Source organism: Malus sylvestris, chromosome 12 (genome assembly GCF_916048215.2).
Source record: "Malus sylvestris chromosome 12, drMalSylv7.2, whole genome shotgun sequence".
NCBI classification, from domain to species: domain Eukaryota; kingdom Viridiplantae; phylum Streptophyta; class Magnoliopsida; order Rosales; family Rosaceae; genus Malus; species Malus sylvestris.
Window position 1 is genome coordinate 27,156,470 of NC_062271.1, and position 27,450 is coordinate 27,183,919.

Consider the following 27,450-nt stretch of genomic DNA (forward strand, 5'->3'; position numbering starts at 1 on the left):
GTTCTCTCAACTCTACGGAGTTCAACCTTCACCTGCTAACCATGCCTGGGCAGATGCTCACGTTTGGTTTTTGAGAATTTGAACACCGTAATATGATGGTTCAGTCATATCAAAATGTACAGGTAGGTTCTGTGAATTTGAATGCCTTAAATGGGGGTAAGGCTAGCCGACATTCACCTCTCCCAGACCCTGCGTAAAGCGGGAGCCTTGTGCACTGGGTACGACCTTTTTTTTTTTAAATTTTACTCCTCTTGTAAGTTACAACTGTGCTATTTTAAAATCTAATGTTGTGTAAGTCCAACAGGTGCTTTGATGTTCATAGCTTTCCGTCTTTGAGGCGAAAACTTGAGAGCTTTCTGTGATGTTACGATCAAGATTCAGGTAAATGATAATGTAATGAAATGTAAAACACAGATTAGTGAATTTTACTCCAATAAATAGCAGAATTTTCTGTTCGTGCAACTTTACTATTAATATCTGAAGCAATCTGAAGTTTAATTCTATTAGGAAGAGCTCAGCACGCAGAACTACAATACCCAACTAAAAGATACAGAATCACAAATCTCTACTGCACTCTCCACCTCAGACTCAGAGTAAAATTGTTGTTTCTAACATCCCGGGTTTACATGTCGAAAAGCTTACCTCCACTTCACCCAGAACAACTCTGCATCCCCAACCTAATGCAAGACAGTACCTATCATGTTTCCTCTAGCTTCTTAGCTTGCATATGTAGTTATGTACAACCGCAATTAGTGATGAGAAAACGAGTTTATGAGGAATCTGATCACCCAAGGAGAAGTTCCATTTTCACATGTTAAGAAAAAAAATTCTTGTAACTAAGGTTGCTACGAAAAAGATGCAACCAAAAGACGGTTGCAAGCTAGCTGAAGTGGATGTTGTTGTGTTGAAACCGGGAGGGGTGTAGGGCCCAAGTTCTGGCATGGTTCCTGAATTAGCCGGGTTGCTTGAGTTCAAAACTGAAGGCGGAGTACCAGAGCTGCAAGTAGAGATGAGATTAGTAATGGACTTGGAAATGTAGTATATGGAGTCTTGAGATAGAACATTATACATACCCTGATACACCTTCCCCAGGTGGTGGAAATGTTGTGATTGCTGGCGGAGTTGTTGACGTTGGTGGTGGAATTGTTGACGTTGGTGGTGGAATTGTTGATGTTGGTGGTGGATTTGTTGATGCCGGATTCGGAGTTGGTGTTGTTGATGATGATGATGCATAAATGCAGGAACCAGTGCCTGTTCAAAAATTCGTTAGTCTCACATGTAGATATTCTAAACTACGATAATTTATGGGAGGGAATTTGAATTAGGGTATAAGAGGTCGGACACACTGCCTTAATCAACTGGCCTAACTCATATCTGCAAAGTATAAGGCCTCTTTGAGATTGCTTCGGATAACCAAACTGAATCTTACTCGTTTGGCACAAAAAACTTAAAAGCAAATCTTTGTCGTGGAACCGCATTCTGCACAAGCACTTGCATGTGCTCCTTTAGGAAGCATCGCCAAGTACGTTTCTAGGAAACACTTCCAAGTACTTTTATTTTTTAATAAAAATTTATATATACTTGTAATAAAAATATTAAAATTGCTTCCTACATAAGCAATTCCTAATGAGCCTAAGTGTATGTCTAGCATATATAAAATCACATGGAAGAAACAAAAGTACTAATGAATGAAATACTTTCTTACTTGGATTAGCACTAACTATTGTGGCAACCCCTCCAAAGTCACAGCTAGTTGACACAGGATTCTTCTGATAGTAGCTGTTGAAGGCAAAGGAGGCATGATTTTGCAGAGAAATTGGATTGTAGCAGCTCCCACCCTGCTGGATCTGTGAGCAATCTGCGCTTCCCATTCCACATGCATAATCCAAAGCTGCCTGAAGTGCTGCTTGTGGTGCTCCACTCTTTGCCACACACCAACTCTGCCCTGGAACTGCAGGAGCGTTAGTTGTTGAAGGAGGTGTGACCGGATTCGTGACAGGTGTTGTTGTGGAGGGAACACCTCCAGTTGGCGGCGGGTAAGTTGTCGCAGGGTTAGTTATTGTTGGAGTTGTGGCTGGATTGGTGACTGGCACTGATGAACTCACAGGGTTTGAGGGGGGAAGAATGATGGGTGTGGTGGAGGGAACTTCCACAGGCGCAGCGGGGTTAACCGGAGTTACTGTTACCGGGTTTGTAGCCGGGACAGTGACAGTGGTTGGGGAAGAGGTGTATGGAGAAGTTGTAGGTACTGCTGGTGTTGTTGGATTTGTAGGGAAGATTGTTGGTGAGCCATATACATCATGTGAAGTTGTTTTCGGGTGGGGATCGCTTAGGATTTCTCTTCTAGAAGAAGGAAGGATCTGTTCCTCTTCCCTCTTGAGCTCTTTTTGCGCAAAATCTTCCATGGAATCTACTTCTGCGTATAACCCTACTAGCCTACTTGTAATCCGAGTCTCGCTTTCTAAAGCTTTTGAAACCTTATCTGTGAACTCAGCCACTTCAGTTGCGCTGGGAGCTGCTGGACTCTTGATTGTCAAAACCATGGGGACAGCATTACAAGGAAGAACAGAATGAGCAAGGCCGGCTTTTTCGATCACTGACTGAACAAACCTATCTCCCATGTTCAATTCTCCGTCGACATTGGCTTCTACTATGACAGAAGATCTCACTTCATTAATAAAACTACAGATCCTGTGCAGGTCTTTTCCATTTCCTCTTCTCAAATTCTCAAGAAATGGCAGAGAAAATGCTACCGAGACCTTAATTCTTCGGTCGAAAGGAAGACTAGTGAGGACCTTGTGTAGGGTTTTGAGGTTGGATAAAACCCTAGGTAGCTTAGATTTTCTTGTATGATCACTGCCACCAATTGCTATGATGCTTTTGATATCTGCTTTTGAGAAGAAGGGCATTGTGTGGGTTTTGAGCCATGATTTTGAGGAAGATTTGGAGCTCATCAGATTTTCAACCTGCCTCTCATTCAAGTAGAGATCAACAGCTACGCCGGTTTTGGACAGAGTGCTTAAAACCCTAGGATCTTCGACAAAGACTCGAATCTGAGACAGGTTGATCTTGTTCTGCTTCAGGAATGATATTGTTCTGACTGGTGATGAAGTTGTAGTGTTTCCACTTGCATGATATGAAAACCCCACCAGAGTTCCTGTATTTTGTGAGGGGAAAAAAAATGACAAACTTCAAACTACTTGTAACCGATAGTTTTAGCTGTAACTAGTTAAAACCCAGTTTTAAATACACAAGAACTAATCAGAAGATGCAATGCAATTCCAAATTCAAATATGTTACTATGAAGTTCGTCGAAACGGAATCTGATAAGTGATATTTCGAGTAAGTCTGTACACAATCTTCTTACGTTTTAAGAAATGATATATTGAAACGAGTCAAAAAGTAAAAATTTATTACTTACCTGATGAACAACAAGAGAGGAGAGAAAGGAAGAAAAGGAAGAGGCACTTAGAAGCTGCAATTGCCATGGTTTTGCGAGGTGTTTATGAGATTCAAGCGAAAGAGCAAGCCAGATTTTTAACGTGATTCATAAACGTCCTTACTGAAAGTGCCAACGAGCGAGAAAACAGATGCACTAACGAGCTACGGAAGATGCGGATGCTTTTAAAAACATTGCACATAAAATTGTAGTGAATTTAAACTACTTGGAGAGAGCAGAGTGTTTGAAGATAAAGGAGTGAGGAGAGAAAAAGTGGCTAAAAAGGAAAGTGGCAAAAAAGAAAGGGTGAGGAGTGAGTTGTAACGGTAAAGAAAATAAGTTTGCTTTGTGACTAAGTGTTGTGAGATGAGGAGAATGATATGGTGGGGTTGGAAAACATTGTGTCTGCAAAAACAGTAGAAAGAATCCAAGGGTGATGCTTTGTGCTTCTTTTTCTTTCCCAAAGAGAAGATATGAGACGTGAGGAGATCCGGATATAAAGTTGGTATTAACAAGTAGCAAAAACATATGCACTATGCACATGCCATGGAGAAATTTTTCAGTATGATCGGCACACGAGGTGGTACACCACGTGTTATTATACAAATGGTGGGATATGTATGTTAAAAAGTTAATAACTTAAAAAATAAAATTTCTCATCACTTACATAAAAACACATGGTGTACCATCTGTGTTCCCGTCACAATGAAAAATTTCTTCATGCATGCATGTAAAATACACACACATCCTAAGCATAGAATACTATACCTATAGATTATGACATAATATTCCCACTAGGAATTCAATCTTTCTTTTTATTTAGGGGGATGAAATTAAGATTAAGATTAAGATTAATTAATATCACCATGATGATTAAGGTTGTTGGCAATAATAAGAAACTTTAATGGAAATGCTCTCGAGATAGCACTATTACTGTAGTATTAAGTGGTATTTCTGAAAATCAAACTTAAAACCTCTCAATTGCAAGTGAAAATGAATATTGTTAGACTAGACTGTATTACCAAGTGATGTTTATATATAGCTTTGAATTGAATAACCAAGGTTGCAATAAGAGAGAAAAGGTGTGTGAAAATCATCATTCCCTTTTGTGTCAATATTGTCCCGTTATATCGACAACAAATGACTCGAAATTGTCTTTATATGACCTAAAAACAGTATCAATGTTTTTATTTATTATTATTAAGGGAAGATGAGAGCGAAAAACTAATTAAAGGAAGGGGAGTTTCGGACTTGGGAGCACATGAGTGGAAACCCAAAATCATATTTACTAAAATATTGAACCGCATAAAAAACCAGTATCATTATGTTGCTAATACTATTGATATTGTCGCTCCACTACATTTGTAGTGTTATTTGAGAACATAGCTATCTTTACTATTGTTATTTGAAAGCTATTCCAAAATTCAAACGATGTGATTTGATGAATTAAAAAATGCTAGTACTAGATCAGCATCAAACAGCCAGCCTGTACTAAAGGAGTGTAAAAGATTTCAGATTTGTTTTGGTTGGACCATGTTAAAGTAGAGATGCACAAAAGTCAATTTTGCTTAGATAAGTGAAACCCAAAAATAAAAAAATATCGAATATTAGTTAAGATCGTCTCTCAAATAAGCATAACTCCTTATTTTGATCTATGACAATGAAAATTGATAGAAGTGGTCCCCAAGTTTGTCTTTGGTCATTCTCAAAAAAAATTGTCAATATCCTTGTTAAATTGTTACGTGAGCAACTATGTGACCATGGGCGGATGCATTGAGGGGCAAGGGGAGTCAGCTGACCCCCTGAACTTCAGTGAATGTCTAGAAATAACTTGAGTGCTGACCTTCCGAATTTCGGTGAATGTTCATGGATAACTTGGGTGTTGCCCCTTTAAAGATTGGAGTTGCCCTTCATATATGCCCTTCAACTACTTAATAAAATGCATTAGAGAGGTGTTGCCCCTTTACAGTATAGTCCTAATATTATTTACTTCTGCCTTGTTTATTGGTTGTGATTACAATTGTACACAGAAAAAAAGAACCAAGTAAAAAACTATCCAAGAATGCAAAGTAAATGAAATGGTGATCTCAGAGAATAACAAAGCATCATCATTCTTGGACAAACATATTAATGGGATGCAATGATATCAAACATTGTTAATGTGTTCAAGTTAAGTGTATTTCTTTGTTAAGCGTTCATATGGGAGCAGCCTTGGAACATGTTAGTTACCCATGCAAATGAAGCATTAACATGTGTGCAGTATGCCTTTCCAAATGACTTTAGGCTTACAAAGACTCGATGAAATGACTATACGCATGCTATTTCTGTTAAAAAAAAATTGCGCGTTGCGCGCGCTATTCTTACTAAGCCCCCTAATATTATTTTCTGAATCCACCACTGCATGTGACCACCCTTTTTCAGGATATTTTTGTCAAACCAACCCCTAACAAGGATATTGAGAAATTTTTACGAAATGACCAAAATGATTTGCGATGGACAAACTCAGAAATCTTGTCAGAGACCAAAGTAAAGAATTATGTCAATCTTATAGACTATTTTTGCTAAAAAACCAAATAAAAAAATGGAGTAATTAGGTTTTCATCCTTATTTTTACTACTCTATTGATTAAAACCTTATTACTTTTCAATTTTTAATCAAGGTCCTTTGTATTAATAATATCATTAATTATTTCAATAATAAAATATTTTTTATTTCTAAATATATTCATTTAATATTAAAAATGTTACAATTAGTATATTTATATTTATGGCTAAATTTTTTATCATATATTTTTATTTTTAGTTTGTACCCATTTTTAATTTGCAACCCTTTTTTAATTTGTACCAATTTTCCTTTCAATTTTAATTTGTACCCATATATTAATTTCTTTTTGTGCCCATATTTTTTAAAGTTTTATTTGTATTGTACCCATATTTTTTTTTATTTATTTGTACCCATTTTTATTTTTGCTAAATGTACCCATTTTGAAGAATGTACCCATGTTTTGATACAATAATTTTTTGGTTATTTTTTATGAATGTACCCATGTTTACACACACACACACACAATAGTATATTTATATTTTAATATTTTTAATCCCACAAATTATGTTTTTTATTTAAAATCTCATTACTATAAACAACTATAAATTTTAATTTTTAATTTAAAAAATATAGTAACGTACATAGAAATAAATTATCAATTAATTTTAGGGACTTGGATCAAAAATTGAAAACCAACAAAGTTTCAATCAAAGATTATTCATAACTAGGGACCGCATCCAAAGTCTCCCTAAAAAAATTTATGCATAAATATCAGTAAAAGGTGAAGAAAAGCTATTGGAGAGGAAAGTATTCGGGAGATTAGGCCTAGAGTCCCACGTTTAGGTGTTGGCCTTTTCTTCTTGGATAATTGTTTCTGGCTTTCTTGCATGTGATCTTGTACTTGGTTAGCAAGCATGACGTGGAGCGAAATCTCGAGTGGAGTCGGTGTTTTTTAGTCTCTATCTCTCGCATCATGTAAAAATCAAGTGATAAATCACCGGTTAGATGGTAAAATTCTTCTTAACTGAGAACTAAGCATTCCACATTAGGACGTAAAAAAAAGTGTATACTTTGATGCAACATGACCACAATTTTGTACCTGTAACAGCCTGTTGAGGATAAGTGAAGGTTACCAAAAAAGATGCAGGGTATCATATTCTCAAATCCATGATAAAGACACAAGATTCCACTGCCTTGCATAGATTCATTAGGTAAAAATCACAAATGGCCTTGTCATTATGTATATTTACCTTCCACGAGGCGGATTCAAGAAATTTTTCTTTCGAGGGCAAGATGGAGTCCAAGCATGCACTGCTGTTCCCCTTCTTCCCTTACCGATAACCATTTTAGGAGACTTTTGTTAAACAGCTTACCCTCGTAGCAGTTATATTGCGTTCATAAAAGCTTCGGAACAACATAAGTAGCAAAAAGGGCGAGTGAAGGAGAAATTTTTGGGAGTGACGGGAACATACAACTCAGCAAGGCGGTGGTGTTCCCAACCTATTAAATTTTGACAGTTGTATTTTGTCATTTGCTCACTTAATCATACCTGAAGAAGTTGAAAAGTCAAAAATAAAAGGATGTCCTTTTTAACTCTGTTATATCTTCCGTTATACTGCCGTTTGTTGCCACTATTCCACTAATTAATCATGCATTTTCCTTTCCACCCAATTGAAAAGCTCTTGCACCTTTTCCTTCACTTAAGCACATTTTGGAGGAAGTCTCAAACAATTGAAAGCTTTTTCACACTTTGCTTGTCGTCGGGTGATCACAACAAGGCTACTGCCAAATTTTTTTGTTTTTCCAAATTCTGGATGGAGACTTAGCCTCATCACAACAGGGCTGCCATATCGTATGAAGGAGAGAAAAGGGAGGAAAATTGCCCAGCTAGAAAAGGGAAAAAAAAGGGGAAAAATAACCTTTCCATCTCGTTTGCTGAATCACAGTGCTCCTGCAACCCACAACCCCAAGTACCGGTGGTGCCAAGCAAAGCTTGAGTCACCAGAACAATTTTCGTCAGGGAAACCAAAGCTCGAGGCTTTTCACAATTCCATCTTCTTCTTCGCCCCTAAACCTATGGAAGCTTTGTACCTTGATTAGTTTAGTTTTAGTTTTTGGGGTTTTCAATTTCCTTGTCTAGATGTAGAATTTAATTGAAAATTTCAGTAGTTTTTTATTGTCCCTGTGGAGGAGCCGTGCAATAATAGATTCCATTGATGAAGTAATTTCTGTGCAACTTCCCTCAATTTTCAAGATGGACAACAATGTAAAGGTGACAGAGTTAAAAAGGCATCTTTTTGTTTTTTGACTTTTCAGCTTCTTCAGGTATGATTAAGTGAGCAAATGACAAAATCCAACTGTCAAAGAACACCACCTGCCTTGCTAAGGTGTATGTTCCCATCACTCCTAAAAATTTATCCGGGCGAAGGCAATAGCCTTCACTGGCCCTTATGCGGATCTGCCACCATACGGCACGCTCATGGACGTCAAGCTTTACAAAAGGACGAAACTTAGAATATTTGTGTTCTGAAATTAATTACAAAAGTAAAACACACTGCTAAAATCGATGAAAAATACCTAAAGTGAGAAATTGTGGTAAATTACACGAGTGATTTGTGACCTTTCACCAAACCAAAGATCACGAACGAAATAGGAACAGTGTAAAAAAGTAGCCACAACCTTTATGATATGATTATCTGCTGCTACTAATTAGGGTTTTGAATTCAACAAATACCATTGGAGCCACAACCTTTCTGCGGGATAGAATATGCAATGTGAGTGGGGGCAAGCTCCCATGTGGAATAATCTATAGTGCTTTTCTTAGCAGCGCTTAGTCTTCAAAGTAGTGAATCAAAAAGCAGCTTCTCTGACTAGGTCATCCGCCGAAAGCAGAGAGAGAGAGAGAGAGAGAGTGTGTGTGTGTGTCATACTATCATCTGTATTAATTTCAGGGAGAAAAGGAGTCTGTACATAATATTTTCTTTGTGGGTTTGTCTCGTTGCTCATAAAGTTTGCTCAAAAAACTATTGCAATTTGAAAGGATGATATTCTACATTTAATTCAATCTAAACTATGGAGTTAGGGGTTCAAACTCGGGTGCAAAACGAAGCACATCCACTCAAATCAATGTGGCTACGTCCACATCTGCAAAAATTATTGCGTTGATGTTATCTGAACCCTACAGCTTCACTACATATTTACAACATTTCTACTCACTAGAAGCATAAATATTCAGTTTCGAACCTACACTATAGCATCTTGTCATTCCTAGTTGTAACTTAAATGCCAGGAGGATCAACAAACAAGTGACCGAAAGAGGGATCAAGAAGTGCTTCTCTGGCTGACTGATACTTGCCAAGATGCTTCTTCAACGAGCGCAAATCCCTCTCGTCCTTTGAACGACTTTCCTATCACAGGATGAATCATAAACCAAAGTCATTTCTTTTCAGGATGCATAGTTTTGATAAGGATTTGAACTAAAATCGATCACTGTTAGCGGTTTTACCCCATTGGAGTTGTCATTATCGCAAGCGTTAACTACAGCAGTAAGAAGTTTCCTAAAAGTGATTGAGAAAAACTTACAAATGATTTCTTTAGCCGTAATATATCCACCAGGTATATCAACCATATTACATTTGTTCTGGGGAAACTGTAAAAAAAAAACAATTAATAATGATTCAGCACTAATAAAAAGCTTAAGCAAACAAGTTTTCTTACCACAATTATCAGTCTGTCAAAATTACAGAAAAAAATGGACGATCAAATTTCAATCTTCACAAGAAGATATTCAAGCGGGTATCAAAGCATTCTTCTTCGCTTTTCAATTTTCACCGTGTTCTCTCAGATGCTCCATGTGATATTATATTCGATATCAACCACACCTTCCCTCCCAGCAGTCCTCTGTTACCTTCTTCATCTTTCGGTATGTTTCTGACTGCAAATGATTAACGATCTATTATTTTGTACAAGAAAACATATATTTGCTGATATAACTCTAGATTCAACTCCGTGCTTCATCAATGTTCAGAAGTACAAAGCTTTCAAGATGTTCGCCACCATTTTCTAAAACAAACACGACATAGCACTGTATGCAAAATTGTGAGTTGCAATATAAACCTAGGTAAGTAACATTAACCTCATAATATAAAATTTATTTTTACTCTAGAAGATCACCAAATCTTATGAAAAATTACTCCGACGATTTATAGATAATACCAAAAAGGAATCTTTGGATTAGATAATCATGTTTAAATGACATGTGTGCAGCATATGTGGGAACTGGAAGTGAAGAGATTATAGATATTAGACGAATCAAAGTAGAGAAGGAAAAACCTGGTTATCTGGAAATGCCTTGGGGTGATCATTTTCCGAACCACACTTTTCATCCCAGTCCTCCCATGCTTTGATCAAGGCAGCATCGTAAGAACCTTGGCACACTCTCACACTAGGGGAGATTCAGAATCAGATCACAGAAAGACAACAAAATAAAAACCTTGCAACTGAAAGATCATTCAAGTAATCTAATAATAATTTCAATTTTCAAACCAAATCGCATTGTTCAATGTGTTCAAATGTTTGTCGTTTCAAGAAAAGTATATAGAGTTTACTGCATAATACAAATTCAATAGTCTTAAGCAGTTGTGAAAAGAAAGAATTTTAGAGGAAATACGCACTCTATTGTTTCGATAAATGTAGTGCAAGCATTCGGAACATCACTATCATGTCCTCTTAAGCAGTTAAGAGTGCGGGAAAGGATAAGTTGGATAACCTCTTCTAGCATTTTTTTAGATGTCTGGAGCACTGTAACCACATTACGGTATCATTCAACAAAGCGACAGATCCCTTCACTAGAAAGCATATTATTGAACAAGTACCTTTTGCACCTCCCCATTCACCAGTAAGTTGCCTTCAATTGGGACTATTTTGCAAACATGGCTTCACCAATTTTGTTAATCTTTTCTAGGTCACTGTTTCAAGAAATGATCATCTTTTGTCAGCTTATGAGAGCAGAATCAAATTAAACATTATTAACAAAAATTCAAATTATAAATACATACACATTCCAAATAGGGAACTTACCAGTATGTAAAGAACATAACCCCAAATTTTAACGGAGCCGACTGGCCACATAATCTTAATAGTGCACCAAATGGATCCAACTGTTTACTATCGGATGAAGATGATCCCAGAGAGAGTTTCTTTACAGAAGCTTCTATATCTTCACAACCATCATTGCCTGCATCGGCCATTGATTTTATGGTTCCACTCTCACAAACACAAAATTCAGCTGAACTGAAGTCAAATATGCTTTGTGTATAGGGCAAGCGAGAACTGAATTTAGAATAGTTTTGCCAGGTTTTCAAACTTGAAGATGTGAAATTCCTACCCAACGGGTTCCAAAGACAAAGGTCGAATGGCTGAAGTTTGTAGTATCTTAGACAATGTGCTAGAAGGGGCAAAAGTGAAATTGAACTTCTTGAATAACCATTTATCTAAAAGAAAACTAATGAAAAAGGCTTGAAAACTTTAAGTTTTAACGATAAGGACAGAATAAAAGGTAAAGTGAATAGTACCAAAATTGACTTTTTAGTGTTAAAATGTGGTTTTTCGTTAAAGTGAACAGTACCGGGAGCTTTTCGTTAAAGTTCCCTTTATCTAATGGTGAGCACAATTTGGGTAATGCAGCAGCATCTGCCTGGTTGCCGGCAACCCATGTAGTAGGTTTGGGAGAGGGGCTTTCCACCAACAAATCAAAGGCATCAACCTCTTGAAAATACACCTTCTCTTCTTCGAATTTGTAATTTCCCTAGACATTCGGAACATTAAAAACAGCATAAACAAATCAACGTGAAAATGCACTGATAGAGTAAATACAATTGAGGCATTGCAGTACCAGCAACACAATGTTTTAGTAAGCAAGATGAGGTGTTTCATGAATAGCCTCGCCTAGGCAGACGCCTTGAGGCGTGAGACCCTAAATCTTTTAATATATTATATATATATATATATAATATATATAATACTTTGTAAAACAAATATTCATTATCATCCAAAAGTGCATTTAACTCGCATCAAAAACAAGTTTAACCAAGCAATCAGATTAATCAACAATCAAACAAATAGAGCCAGACATCTAGATTCTTAAGTAAGTGCATATTAATATGTTTATGAGAGTTTTGAGTGATATTTGAGTGGGATAGGTAGTCTTAAAAGGAGAAATAAAGATAATAAAATGTTTCAGAAAAAAAAAATATAACGCTTAAAGAACAATAAAAATAAAAAGATGTTTATCTTCTTTTTTTCCTACTAGGCTGTCATGAGAAAATAACAAAAAGATTATCTACCTTTTAAAAATATCGTCACGTATTATGTGTGGAGCCAAAAATATTCACAAGGCGACACGTGGGTTTTTTGGACAAAAAGGAAAAAAATACCCTTGCAGTACAACGAGGTTCCTACGCGCAAGCAGCGGGCAACCCTCTTTCAACCAAGACAGAAGTGCCCAAAATAGGTAACAATTCAAAGTCCATCTCATCAAATCCTTTCTACAAGGTAATTCCCAAACACATTCCTTTAAATTATGTTAATTGGCTAATTAATGGGTTTATTGCCTAATTAACCCATTAATTCTCAATTAAACCATCCATTATATCCAAATAACCACAAAATACAACCAATTCAACCCTAAAACATCACATGGCCGGCCATCCCCTTAAGCTTTCAACCTTCCCTATCTTTTCCCACTTTACTACCCCAATTAAGCTAGCTAATTGATTCTATAACCATCCATTTATTCCCTTTATGTTTAATTAGCAAATTTATCATAATAAATTGGCTAATTAAACCTAAATTAAACCTAAAAATCCTAGCCACCTCCTATCCCTATAAATATACTCCCATTCTCACCAAAAAGCTAATTCCAACACTTTGGCAAAAATCCCAAAATTCTCTAAACACTCTTTCTCTCTAAATTTTAACTTTGGCATCGGAGGTTCTTCGGCCAAAGCCCCCCCCATTCATTGTGGGCGCGTGAGGCTCTTGGCCTTAACCTAAGGTGTTAATTGTTTTGTAGGTGCAAAATCGTCCAAGATCGAGGAGGAAGAAATTTGCATCCACAAATTGGTGCTTTCATTGAGAGTTGAAATCCATACTCGTAGAAGACTCTCGCACAAAAAGGTTTTTTCTTTATTTTTTAGTCCATTTGAATATTTTTCATACGTTCTTATTATTAGAATTTTTTACTTGCAAAGGTTCTTTAATAAAACGTATAAGCAAAATATAATGGCTAGAAATTTAGAAAATTCCACAAATGAAAATTCTAATATACAAGAAATGGGATTGCGGAGATCCATGAGGCAAAATGCGACAATAAGGGGAGCGGCATCACCACCACGAGTTTCCACCATGGGAACCACCGCGGTGGCTACCTCGGTAGCCACCCACGGCGAGGTCCATGGTGCCTTCACCACGACCACCATGGGAACCACCGCGGTGGCTACTTCGGTAGCCATTCGTGGCGAGGTCCATGGAGCTTTCACCACGGCCCGAGCCCTGCCATCCAAGGCTCACGGTACCAAGACCACGACCCAAGCCGTGCCATCCAAGTTTACGTGGACCCAAGCCCAAGCCTCGCATTCACATGCACCGCGCATTGAGCAGCCTGCTTTCGTTGAGCAGCCCACTCCCGTGGCCCAGCCTGCTCTCGTGACCCAGCCTGCTCCCGACGAGTAGCCCACTCCCGTGGTCCAGCCTGCTCCCGACGAGCAGCCCACTCTCGTGGTCCAGCCTGCTTCCGTCGAGCAGCCCAATCCCGTGGCCCAGCCTACTTCCGCCAAGCAACTTGCTCTCGCGGCCCAGCCTGCTCCTGCCAAGCAGCTTGCTCTCGTGACCCAGCCTGCTCCCGACGAGCAGCCCACTCCCGTGGTCCAGCCTGCTTCCATCAAGCAGCCCACTCCCGTGGCCCAGCCTGCTCCTGCCAAGCAGCCTGTTCTCGTGACCCAACCTGCTCCCGACGAGCAGCCCACTCTCGTGGTCCAGCCTGCTTCCGTCAAGCAGCCGACTCCCGTGGCCCAACCTGCTTCCGTCGAGCAGCCTATTCCCGTGGCCCAGCCTGCTCCTGCCAAGCAGCCTGCTTTCATGACCCAGCCTGGTCCCGACGAGCAGCCCACTCTCACTGTCTATCCTGCTCCAGTGGCTTTCCAAGCAGCCCAAGTCGGCCCAAGACTATCTCAACCATCCGGACCTACCATCGAACCGGGGGCATTCTCACCACATTTTTTCGCGGATTTGACATTTCCCAACTCAAATCTCGCGCCCGAAGTCTACCACCCTTTCACTGCCCAAGGAAGCGCATTCCTTCCAAGCTCTTCCAATCCAAATGGCGAACAACACTTGTCTCGACAAGTCATAGAGTTGACGAGCGCCCTTGCACAACAGACAACCTTGGTGAATCAACTTTTGCAACACATTGGGATCCAACGTGCCCCGGACGAGGTATCCCGAAGTAGGACAAGGGCAGACGGACATTTCCAGCAGTGTCCCGGCAAGCAGCCACGAGCCGAACGTTTGGGCAGTGTACATTCCCGTCTTAGAGCGCGAAGGAGCATGCACTCTCGACTAGGCCCACAGATGAGCATACATTCACGGTTGGGGTTATACTCCGATAGTCAACATGAACAACCTTCCAGGCAAAGTGTCTATTCGCAGCTAAGCCCACAAGGAGCGTCATCCACCTCACATCAGAGTAGGCAGCACGACGGACGGAGAGAAGCAGTCACTCAATCCAGCTCAAGTTCAACCAGCAACATGCGAAGAACTCGCTCGCCTACTAGGAACGCATCACATGCACTGCATCTGCGGCATAGACGAGCCAAACACCTGGAAGAGCAGCCTAGACCAGCAAGTCATGACTGGGGGCAGCCGAGAGCTCCGCTACCCCAACAAATGCAAATTCAGGAAGAAGTAGAGAGACTCTTGACTAAGCGATTGCATGATTTCCAACGCAACGAGGTCACCGACGAGGCACTATGACGGAACATAACCAACATAAGCAGGTCACCCTTCACGGAGGAGATTGAGTAGGCAGAGCCTCCACGCGAGTTCAGCATGCCACATTTCACATCTTTCAAAGGGGATGAAGACCCGAAGAGACACTTAAAACGTTACCAAAGTGCAATGATCCTTTATCGAAACAACGATGATCTCATGTGCAAGATATTCGCCACCACTCTACAAGGCGAGGCGCAAGATTGGTTCTACACCCTGCCGCCACAATCCATCCGGAATTTCTACGAACTTTCTTTGGTTTTCACCAAAGAATATTCATCCTATAGCTCGATCAAAAAGAAGTCTGACCATTTGTTCGACGTCAAGAAGAACCTAAAGGAGTCGCTTCGCGACTATGTGAGGAGGTTCAAAGTAGAGAAGGCAAAAATAGTCGGATGCAACGACTCGATAGTTAGAGCAGCCTTCCAAAAAGGACTTCCAGCAGACCACCCGCTATTCGGAAAATTGATCATGAAAGAATATCTAACTCTGGCATACTCTTTTGCTTTAGCAGAGAAGCATGCACTTTGGGATGAGGCTCGCCAATGCACATTCAAGGACTTGAAGAAGTACCCGACATCACCTCCCTAGAAGCAGCGGATGACTTATTCGCATGTTTGACGGTATCTAAAGTAGCAATAAGCTCTACCATCATGCGAGAAGAGCTGGGGGCCCGACTACCTGTATTCTACAGTTTACTTGCAGTCATCATCATGACGCACTATTCCGCCGAATCCAAACCGGCGACGATAAAGGCGTAGACCCTGGCAGATGCAAAGTTTTCTGACGAACGCAACAACTCGGCCCAACGATGCCCCGAAGGCAGTCGAGCACACTTTAGCTGCACATATTCCCTTAATGGAGATTTCTGGCATTCGCATGTCAACGACGCATCCAACTACAAAGGCTTGCGAGCAGCCGTGGTTCGTGGCAACCGACTACTTCACCAAATAGGTGGAAGCAGAGCCCATGGCGACCACGATTCAGACGGACATAGAGCGCTTCATATGGAGGAACATCATTTACCGATTTGGCATCCCTTAATCCATCGGCACCAACAACGGCCTGCAATTCGTGGGCAAAGATTTGGCGAAGTTCTTTAAAAAATATGGCATCAAGCAGCATATGTCCATGCCGAGATATCCTCAAGGCAATAGACAGGCCGAAACATCCAAAAAGATGGATCTCATCTGGGAAGGTCCGTACAAGCTCAGTAGAATAGGCGGTAAGAGTAATTATACCCCCGCTACCATGAAACGATAAAAAGATCGAAAAGTAGTGGAGCGCCTACAATCTGAAGAAGTACCATGTGTGACCTCCGACTACATCAAAGCCCGAAGACTTAAGAAGCTCGACGGGCACCACCTCACAAGTCGAGGACTATCCAGTTGTTATGCAGTTCCTACCTTACAGCTAAGTTCTTGTTCGTTTCACTCGTTTTTCAATGAGGAATTCAGAAGTAATCACAACTTGGCTCGGCTGCATGCTTACAACAAGTGATCACTCCAGCACTTCAAAAGAAGACTGTGCCCTTCTTAGGGACCCATCGCAGGAATTGCACCCCCCGAGGGACCAACCATGCTCTCCAGTGCGAGAGGGTAAACTAATTGCTCTCCAGTGCGAAAGGGTAAACCAATTCCCCGACACCCATATGGGTCAGCTCTCCAAGACGGGAGGATAAACTTTACACTTCGAATATCCAGACGTGGATGAGCCTGGCTGTCTTAGTATAACTAGATGCACGATGGCTTGCGCCGGGATTCCTAGAAGTAGCCGCAATGGTCTTTTTCAAGGCTTAGCTAACTGAAGGATTTTGGGTCTCTTGGCCTAATCCGTGGGGAACCGGGCCCTAGAGACGGAGATGGCACATTACGCAGTACATCCGATGGACGGCTGCCCTGGAATCCTAAAGCTGCTACCGAGTGCACTAAGATAGCCTACGGATTCCGGAAGATTGCCTACGGCTTGCCCTTCGAGCAGTAAAGCCGCGCTAGACTTATACAACCGCACATTCTTGTGAAAGGTTAAACACGCTAGCGCGCATATACGAAGTTTTATCCACTGCCGACATGCTACGTAGTCGATAAGCTTCATCTCTGCCAAGCGCGGAACAACCTACACCAAGTCCTAAAGTGTTGTGATACTTGCTACGCAACCTACGGAATTGAAGAAAGTCAAGGTTAACAGCCTAGTGGTTACGCGAACTTGTCTTCTTCTGTAAGTAAGGCATCCGGTTGCCAACCCTATGGCTAACAACTTTGCAAAGTTCTACACCAACACCTACGGCTGCATAGGCTACGCGAGCTTGTCTGCTTATAAAAAAGTAACATGCCTGCCACTGGTCTATCAAGTCTAAAGGTTAGGGCATGAACAAAAGAAGTGAAGATGAAGAAAAACGAAGGAAAACATGTTTATAAACAACTAGCAAAGGCCGAAGGAGTTCAAGCAAAACAAGAGCTACAAGGAAAAACAAAGAAAATCCTAAAGGCTACCTAAAATACTACACTACAGCAGCTTGGACATCCCACGACTACTCGGTCGCCACACCTTCAACAGCCGTAACACTCTTAGCAACGGCATCATCCGGCGCTTCACCCCCGGCTGCCCCAGTCTGGGCACTAACTTCTCCAACTACTTCACCAATGGAAGCCTTAAAAGTAAAAGCAAGCAAGTCTTTCGGAGAAATAGAGAAGGTCTTAAAACCTCAAGCCCATCATTCTCACCCTTCAGCTGCTCATTCTTCTTAAGCAGACTAACACAGACGCGCTGCAGCTCATCCACTCCCTTCTTAGCATAAGCAGCGAAACGAAGCTCAGAAATTGCAAGCTTAAGATCTTGAATATGAGGCGAATCAATCTCAGCAGCAAAGGAAGCAGGCTTTGGCGCCACTTTAGCAGCAGAGTCCACCTTACCACTCTTCATAATAGCAAGTCTCTACAAAGGTGAACCGGACTTGGCTCCCAAAGAACGTCCTGGTACAGACTTCGGCACTGGGGGCATGATAAAACCTTTACGTTGAGCAATCTTATCCACAATTGTACTAGCCATTCTCAACATGGAAGACGCCACATGCTCAGATCTAGCAGCCTTATTTTTCTTCCCATTAGAAGAAGTCATGTCAATCACATACCTCTCGGTAGCAAGCGGACCCTTATGAGCAGCAGAAGAAGTCTTCAGTTTTTTCTTAACTAGGCATCTCATGAGCAGGCGGGGAAGATCTCTTCTTTCCATCTTCATTCATAGTAAGCTCCACGACAGCGATCAGACGAGCCAATGCATCCGCCTTGATCCTCTTTACCTCATCTTTCTGGAGCAGCCCACATTTCTTTCAGCAAAGAAGACTAAGCAGCCAACGAAATTCATGGTACTCAGCAGGGGAGCTCAACCCAGCATTCCAGCAGGCAGAAGGCCTGCATGCCCAACATTCTAGCAGCCCATGAGACCCGCAATCTCCTTATTTCTCTCAATCGCCAGCCTGGCCCGAGTCAGGTCCAAGAGCCCAAAGGACATGAGCCATGCGGCTCGCCTAACACTGTGCCTTAGCGCCACAATCCTCGACCCCAGCTGCACAAGCTGCCCTTGGCTCAAGCCAAGCCAAGCTGCCCAAGCAGTGGTCCCTGCCACGACATCTCCTCAGCTCATGCCGAGCCAGCTCCTGGCCCCTGCTAGCCGACGTGCCGCACCACCCCGACGGCTACCCCGCAATAGCACTATCCAAGAATAAAGCAAGAAAAATTAAATTTTTCTTACATTGGTGCGGCACGAAGAAGACGAAGAAAGCAACGAAAGACGGTCATTTGCACGGGCAAGATGTAGAAGATTGCTAGAGGAGGGGGAACAAATATCCTCTAAGCTATCTCTCTCTTGTAGGGTAGAATAAATCGCTCTCCAAAGTTGATTTAATAACCCACTTAAGGTGGACTTAAATAGGCTTTGAGAGAAATTTATTTCCCTTTCCTAGAAGGATCTAATTTCCTATTAAAGAGAGAATCTACATCAAAATAGGAAGCAGTCCTAAGTTTCCTAAAGCAAGAAAATCTCTACACCTGCCGCCCTTTTCTGCGAGTAGCCCAACAGGTGTGGGGGCATTTGTGGAGCCAAAAATATTCACAAGGCGACACATGGGTTTTTTGGACAAAAAGGAAAAAAATACCCTTGCAGTACAACGAGGTTCCTACGTGCAAGCAGCGGGCAACCCTCTTTCAACCAAGACAGAAGTGCTCAAAATAGGTAACAATTCAAAGTCCATCTCATCAAATCCTTTCTACAAGGTAATTCCCAAACACATTCCTTTTAAATTATGTTAATTGGCTAATTAATGGGTTTATTGCCTAATTAACCCATTAATTCTCAATTAAACCATCCATTATATCCAAATAACCACAAAATACAACCAATTCAACCCTAAAACATCACATGGCCGGCCATCCCCTTAAGCTTTCTACCTTCCCTATCTTTTCCCACTTTACTACCCCAATTAAGCTAGCTAATTGATTCTATAACCATCCATTTATTCCCTTTATGTTTAATTAGCAAATTTATCATAATAAATTGGCTAATTAAACCTAAATTAAACCTAAAAACCCTAGCCACCTCCTATCCCTATAAATATACTCCCATTCTCACCAAAAAGCTAATTCCAACACTTTGGCAAAAATCCCAAAATTCTCTAAACACTCTTTCTCTCTAAATTCTAACTTTGGCATCAGAGGTTCTTCGGCCAAAGCCCCCCCCATTCATTGTGGGCGCGTGAGGCTCTTGGCCTTAACCTAAGGTGTTAATTGTTTTGTAGGTGCAAAATCGTCCAAGATTGAGGAGGAAGAAATTTGCATCCACATTATGGTTTAGTGATATTTTTCTTTACTTATAAGTGAGAGATCTTAAGTTGAATTTTCAGCAAAGACGAATTTGAACCAAATTATTGTTAGCCCATTGTGAAGTTAAGTTCACTCCCTCCTCCTTAGTGTAGATCGTTTGTTCAAAAAAAAAAATATCAACAACGTGGGTAATAAATATGAGCAAAGTGGGGTAATTAAAAGTATACAAATGGTGGGGTAAATAAATATCCCCAAAATGGATAATAAATGTGGGGAAATTTGGAAAAATAACCAAATTTTAAATCTCATATAGAATTATAACCACTATTTTAATTTTATGATAATTATAACCAAAACTTGATATAAAAGTATTAATATACCCTTAATACTAAGGTTTCTCATAACAACCACAAACACAACCTTTAAACTACCTTAAAATGTTGAGGATTACTGCAGATTGAGGCCACCGAATTAACTTTCTCTTTAATTAGCAAGACAACCTATGAGAATGTTCTTCAGAAGGTACTAATTCCATAGCTAATTATTATTTTTGTAATTAGGTACTTCGATTTAGTGTTTCACTAATTAAATTGCATACATTCCAATATATTTTTCCAGTGGATGAAGAAAGAATATGAAATTGCATATGCAAAGTGAATAGTGAAAACAAAAAAGTGATGAAGATTAATTTCTCATTTTAGGATAGTTTAAAGGTTTGTTTTGGTTGTTGTGAGAAACCCTAATATTAAGGGTATATTAGTACTTTTACATCAAGTTTTGGTTATAATTATCATAAAATTAATATGGTGGCTATAATTCTATATGGGGTCTAAAATTTGGTTATTTTTCCAAATTTCCCATAAATGTGAGCAAAGTGGGGTAATTAAAAGTATAGAAAAACAAAAGTAAATAGAAAAGAAGATGGTGGGATAAATAAATATCAGCAAAGTGGGTAATAAATGTGAGCAAAGTGGGTAATTAAAATTATAGAAAAACGAAAAGTAAACAAAAATGAAGATTGTGATGTAAATAAATATCCTCAAAGTGGGTAATAGATGTGGGCAAAGTGGGGTAATTAAAAGTATAGAAAAACTAAAAAAGAAAAAGAAGGAAAGATGGTAGGGTAAATAAATATCAGTAAAGTGTGTTAATAAATGTCAACAAAGAGGGGTAATAAAAATATACAAAAAAAAAAAAACCTAGTCGTCTTCATCTTCTTTGTTGGGCAAGCTCTGCAACTCAAAAAATTCCAAATTTCTGTAACTTAAAAAAAAGAAAAGGATGCCCAGTCAAACGTTTGAGATGCGTCCCGACCTAGGTGAGCATTTCGCTGACTCTCACAACACAGAGATGAAAATGTTGTCGCCTTGCCTCCAAGGGCACCTAAGCGCGCCCCAAGGCGAGTTTTTTGAAACACTGTAAAATTAAAAACAAATTTTCTTTAAAGAGGAAAAGAGACATACTTTGGGAAGCGGATCCTTTTCTTTTATTTTTCCTCTTCTTTTAGGCTCCTTCTGTGGAGGATGATATTCAAAGCAAGCACCAATGGCAATACTTGTCCTTCCTCTATCATGCACAAAAAAATGGAAAAACAAATCAAAATATGGGATGACGTAGTAGTTATATTACTTAAGCAAAAGTTACAGAAGTTAAAAAGCTTGTTAGAAATCAAGCAAATGGATGCCAGCCAAGACATCTTCTCACCACTAATCACATACTAAGCAAACCCAAATCACATAACCCAGAAGCAAAAACAAAAGGTACGTCGAGCGAAAGCGGCAGATATGAGATCGATAAAGCAAGGCAAAAATATGAAAAATACAGAAACCCAAGCAATCACAATACTGGTTAGGCATTAGCCTACGTCCAGTTCGGAGACGGAGGAGAAATTCCTGTAAGGTCCCAAATCCCAAACAAACCAGAACCCAGGTTCCAAATCAACTCTCACACAGATGATCCAAGAACAATGCTTAGATTCTTGCTCGCAGATAAATACAGAAAAGAGATCAAAGGGCAGCTATTACATAGAGATTAATACCATCAAATAAAAGGGACCAAAAAGCAGAACCAACCCAAAAGTGCAGCTGCTGCGCAACGAACCAAACTTTGGGTGATGTGGCCAATTAACATCCGTTGAGCACTTTCTGTCAAATAGTTCTTGAGCCCAAAATACCAGATAACCAGTATCAACTTTCTGTGAAAAAATGGCTCAAGAGTCTCGAATAACAGAAACATTCGAATCAGGCCGAAAGTCAACAAGATAATCATAAATTCATAATACACACAAACCCAAGAGCTCAAAATTCAAGGACAATACATATACATACAACAAGTCCAGTAGCAATCCTGGAAGAATCGAACCGGAGAATCGAAGAGACAAGGTGGGGGACTCGAACCGAACCTTGTTGAAAGGGAGCGACTCCAACTGTTTTTCCTGACGATAGCTCCAGCAGAAGCATCAAGGGCCGCCACACTCACCCTTCCTCCAACACAGCGAGTCGAACACCATAGCTTTCTGTGATCAGACATTATCAGAAACTTTTTTGATTTCAAAAAACGAAAAGTGATTGGTTTTGTATATACGGGGGTTCTAAATCTTGATTGGGTTTTTGGAGCTTTCTTCTCCGGTAAATCGCTTCGCCTTGTTGCTGTCGACCGGCGACTGTATCACCTGAAATGTGTTGCTTCAAAAAAGGAGATTGAGTTGAGAAATGGAGGAAATTAGGGTTTTCTCTGAGTACCTGTAACTAAGTCCATGAGAGAGAGAGAGAGAGAGAGAGAGAGAGAGAGAGAGAGAGATTTGAACGCTACGTATTTCGGGCGGGCGGGAACAGAGAGAGCTGAAATGTTGCGTTTAACGGAGACAGACATGGGAGAGAGATGATTTAAACGGTGCGTTTTGTTGTCATTATTGTTGACCCGTAAAGGAGATCCATTTTCCAAAAGGCCCAACATAAATATTTTAATTTGGTGTTGTCTTTTAGCTCTTAAATGGGCTTTGATTTGGAGCAGCCCAACAAACCATATATCACTTTTCCATGTGTGTTTGAGTTTATTGTTTTGGTAGTAGCAATTAATCACTTTCTTTGTTAGGAAAAAAAATTGCTAATCATGTAAACTAATCACCCGTTAATGTTAGCTACTCTCTTGGCATTTGTTGTTTAACATTATTTAACAATTCATGAGATAATTTATCGTGTCACCGGAATATATCTCTTTGTGTCTACAACACTCATTACGTATCACGTAATGAGTGTTGCAAATGTAAGAGGATATATCTCTGGTATTGGGGCACATTCTTCCAAAAAGATATATCTTCTGAACCATATATCTCCTGCCCTACTTGTTCACTTATTTCTTCGTTGTGTTTTTTGTTTCTCAAAATTTTATGCATTAATGCTAGCTACCCTCAAGGGGCATCTTACGTGCTTTCGTCACTGCATTTGTTGTTTAGTATAATTCACGAATTTCATAGAATAATTTCTAATGCCACTAGAATATATCTTTTTATATCAACAACAGTTATCACGTGTCACGTAAATGTTGTAGATAAAAGCGGATGTACCTCCTGTTTTAGAGCACATTGTCTCCCATCAGCCATCACAACTCATTCACTTATTTGTTGATTTTGGTTTTTACCCATTTTCACTCTTGTTTGGTTACTTTCTTATATTTTTAACTGTATGGTGCTTAATATAATATACATGATCATATAACTCAGGGAGATTGAAATTTTAAGGAGTAGAGTAAAAACAATCAAGAGGGCATGAAATTGTCAAAAAGGTCAAGGGTGTTTTCCTAGCAGTTGCTGCTCCCTTGGAATCCTGCAAACATAGATGGTAGTAAAATAAAAGAACCAGATTCTCTCCGGATTCTCAAAAACTGAGTCTAAGGATCAAATGATCCGAGCCATTGAAATTTGATCAAACGGCTACAAATAAGGGGTTCCTCTAAAAGTTATAATAATTGTAGCCCTTGGATCAAATTTCAATGGCCCTGATCATTTGATCATTAGGCTCAGTTTTTGGGGATCCGAAGAGGTTCTGGGTTCAAAATACAACTCAAAATTGTTTGGAACATAATTACTATCGATATTTAATCACCACCTTGATTAGGTATAATTTCTTCTTGTTTTATATTAATAAACTTTTTCGTATCGCCGAGATTCTAAAAAATGAACCAGATATTGCATTAAAAAAAACGAGAGATAATTTAGAGCCCTTCAAATTTCAATCATTTGGGTGTCACATGAATGAAGTAATCAATCAAGAACTTTACTTACACACGTTCACACTCGGCCTGTCCCACTATCAGCGTCAAATCTTTATTTTTGTTCACTTGTTAAGTTCACTTGTTATTAATTAAGATTTATAATTCGATTTCGAATCACTTGGAAGGGACAATTAGACACAACACAGCCACCTAACCAATATATATGTGGATTTTGGATAATGTTGTATTATGAATCACTATTAACCCCTTGATGTGTAATTTGATTCACTTAATTCATCAATACTTATTCAATTTGGCTCGATTCATTGTATGTGCTTGTAATTATTTTAATATAGTATCGGGGAGTCATTTCAACTCACTCTAAGCAGAAAGAAAGTAGTCTACTTTGTAATTGATGACTAAATTTTGGGGTCTTAATTCTTTCTGACCATTTTGAGGTTAAGAGAGTAAGGCTAAGAGTAGATCGACAACCAAGCCTTATGAGTATTGAGTAGGTCGAGTCGTCTAATCGTTTAGTTTTTTCCTCTTTGTTTGATTTTCAATTCAAAATACATATAATGTTGTTCAACAATATATTTTTTTTCTTTCAAAACTACTAATGCCTTTATTTCATTAAAAGTGGTATCAAATTAGACCATATATGATATATGATATATATAGTCCTGATTTTGGCTTGATAACCAAACCAAAAACCAAATCGAACAAGTTTGGAAATTGAAAATCTATACCGAAATTGAACCGTAATTTTCAGTTTTCAGAAATTCAGTAAATTAAACCTAAATAATTTTGGTATTTAGGGTCAGTTCGGTAAATGCATATTGAAAAAGAAGAAGGAAAAAAAAAAGAAATTGCAGGAGGATTCAAAATGCGTCAAACTGAGAGAGGATTCAAATTTTAGCAACAGCCAATAGTTGTAAACAAGAAACAACAACAACCATCAAATTCTTAAACCCTGAACAACCATCAAATTCTTAAACCCTGAAATTCAACTCATTCCCTAAATTAAAACCCTAAATTCTGAAATTCATCACAGTGAGTTTGAAAATAAAACCCTAATTCCCATTCATAAATTCTAACCCTGAAATTCATCCCATGCCCTAGAAATTTATCCCAAGTTAAAACTCTAAATTCTAAAATTCATCCCCTATTCGAAGGAGTATGATTCTCTCCCCTCATATTCACATCCACTTATCTCCCTTCCTCTCATACATTATTTTTTATCTTATTGTCTCTATAAAAAAAAATTAATATAAGATGTTGACGTGACTTAACCGAGGAGAGGAAAGAAGAGGAGAGAGATTAAGAGGGGAGAGAATCCTCCTCCAAAAATCAAAATCCTTATTCACAGTTTGTAACTAGTACTTACTATGAGGGAGGGAGGGAGGGAGGGAGGGAGGGAGAGAGAGAGAGAGAGAGAGAGAGGAAGTGGTGGTGGACCAGAGGGTAATATTTGCAAGTTATCTTTATTATAAAATGGTGTGGGTAGGGGACAAGATGTATCTAATTGTTTGATTTAAAAATACTAATTAAGATGAGTGTTATGATTAGCTGAACCTGTAATTTCAGGGTACCAATCGATGTCTTTCAAATCACTTTTTGTTAGGATTTCTTTTTCAACGTTTATGGATTATGTTGATTAGCCACCCATATTATATTAATTCTCATAATTTTTCAGTTGCTAAGGATTAATTGTCATCATCAATAGCTCGTTTTGCAGTATCTTAATGCTTAATATATTGGATGCCATGTCTCTTTCTTTTGTTTTGCGACAAACAAAAGAAAAGTTCACCTCCTAGGCTCATACGTAAATATATATACAAGGGGTTTTCTACAATGTAAGAAATTTTGTGGGTATACGGGATGTGACCAGTCGGTAAATCGACACAATATACACAACCAGTTAACGGGCTACTCACATTCTGAAACTGTAACTGTACCATACCGCAAGATTTCTCCCTCATTGGATAATTTGAAGATAAAGTAAATTCCAGATTTGTTAGTGTATCAAACAAACAAAAAATCCCGAATTTATGATAATTTTATATATTTTCATCAACACCTTACTCAATGGACCAACCAAATGGTTGAAAAGGTGCATACTTTTGTGCAATGTATGACGCATATGCAACAATTCATATGATATGTAGAGTGATTTAGTCATGCATGGTTACAAAAGTATGAATTTGGATCTGTCCGGACAATAAATGATTTAGTCAAATATGTTAACATGCATGCATGGTTACAAAATTATGATTTTGAATCCTCTTCGGACCTTACTATCCGAAGCCTAAAGATCAGAAAATTTGGGCTCTTGGTTTATATGAAAGAGAGATCGAAGTCCTTGGTTTGTGCAAGGTTAGCCAACATAATGAGTTAATGGGGACGGTTCAATTCAATTTGAGTAGTCCGGATTGGTTGGTCCTTACTATCTATGTCCACAGAATTATAACTTTAGAATTTACAAAATGGCCTTTTGGTGGACCCTAAAGTCGTGCTTTGATTCCTGATTCGTTGCATAGAATTAGAAAGCGACATTTTATTTGAACTCACGTAACATTTACGCTCAATTTACTCTCCACATCTATATTAATTTTAATCAAGCTATAAATATCTCTTTAAATTCACATTCATATATAATTTATCTTTACACCCAAATTTACTACCTAAATTATCTTCACAAAACCAAAATTTACGCAATTTTAAGTGCACTTATTGATGCATATGCAAAATGTGGGGATATTGAAAGTTCAGGGATGGCTTTCAGTCAGTCACTTGGATCTGATGATGCAGTCGTATATATAATGCTATGAGCATGGTCTGGTCGAGGAAGCCATGGGTATCTTTGAGAAAATGATGTACCTTATATACGTACTCTTGGCGAAGGTGTACTATGAAATCGAATAAAAAAATATCATAAATCGATTCATATCTTATTTCGAGGATCCAAAACTTTAATTAAAATCACCATTTACAAAAAAGAGCTTGTTATTCTCTTTGACAACACTTAAGGTTTTAGCCAAAATAGAACGTTGAACAAAGATTACGCAATAATAAATGTTTGATAATTGGATGTGGGTTTATTTATAAATTTTAGTTTTAGCACTACCTTCATCTTGTACTTGATTTAATTATACGATAAGAAAAAATACAATTTATAATTAAAATTAAAATTGGATGTACAGTGAGATTAATGCATGCATGTACACACGTAGAATAGAATAGTAATGAGCAATTTCACAATCTATCAGATCAGACCAAAACAAATAAATCACTTTCACATTAATCATGCGGATCATCATAATTAACTGATAAACAAGTTGTAATTGTAGTTTTTTCAGCATACGAGTCACAAGTTGCGTGTGGTCTAGGGCA

At 39.0% G+C, this 27,450-nt stretch overlaps 2 protein-coding genes and 1 pseudogene across 2 annotated transcripts; all 3 read right to left on the reverse strand.

The window, feature by feature from the left end:
- Positions 1-415: 415 nt before the first annotated feature.
- LOC126594089 (uncharacterized protein PB18E9.04c-like) lies at positions 416-3,761 on the reverse strand. Its single transcript, XM_050260296.1, has 4 exons — positions 3,422-3,761; positions 1,706-3,157; positions 1,074-1,251; positions 416-997 (listed from the first exon to the last, which is right to left on the reverse strand). The coding sequence occupies exons 1-4, from the start codon at positions 3,486-3,488 to the stop codon at positions 808-810; spliced, it is 1,887 nt and encodes a 628-aa protein (XP_050116253.1). The 5' UTR covers positions 3,489-3,761; the 3' UTR covers positions 416-807.
- A 5,307-nt stretch (positions 3,762-9,068) lies between these two features.
- LOC126594091 (serine/threonine-protein kinase haspin homolog) lies at positions 9,069-9,919 on the reverse strand. The gene is made up of 3 exons (XM_050260298.1): positions 9,865-9,919; positions 9,566-9,632; positions 9,069-9,390 (listed from the first exon to the last, which is right to left on the reverse strand). The coding sequence occupies exons 1-3, from the start codon at positions 9,897-9,899 to the stop codon at positions 9,262-9,264; spliced, it is 231 nt and encodes a 76-aa protein (XP_050116255.1). The 5' UTR covers positions 9,900-9,919; the 3' UTR covers positions 9,069-9,261.
- Positions 9,660-23,172, reverse strand: LOC126592317 (serine/threonine-protein kinase haspin homolog; annotated as a pseudogene).
- Positions 23,173-27,450: the final 4,278 nt, after the last annotated feature.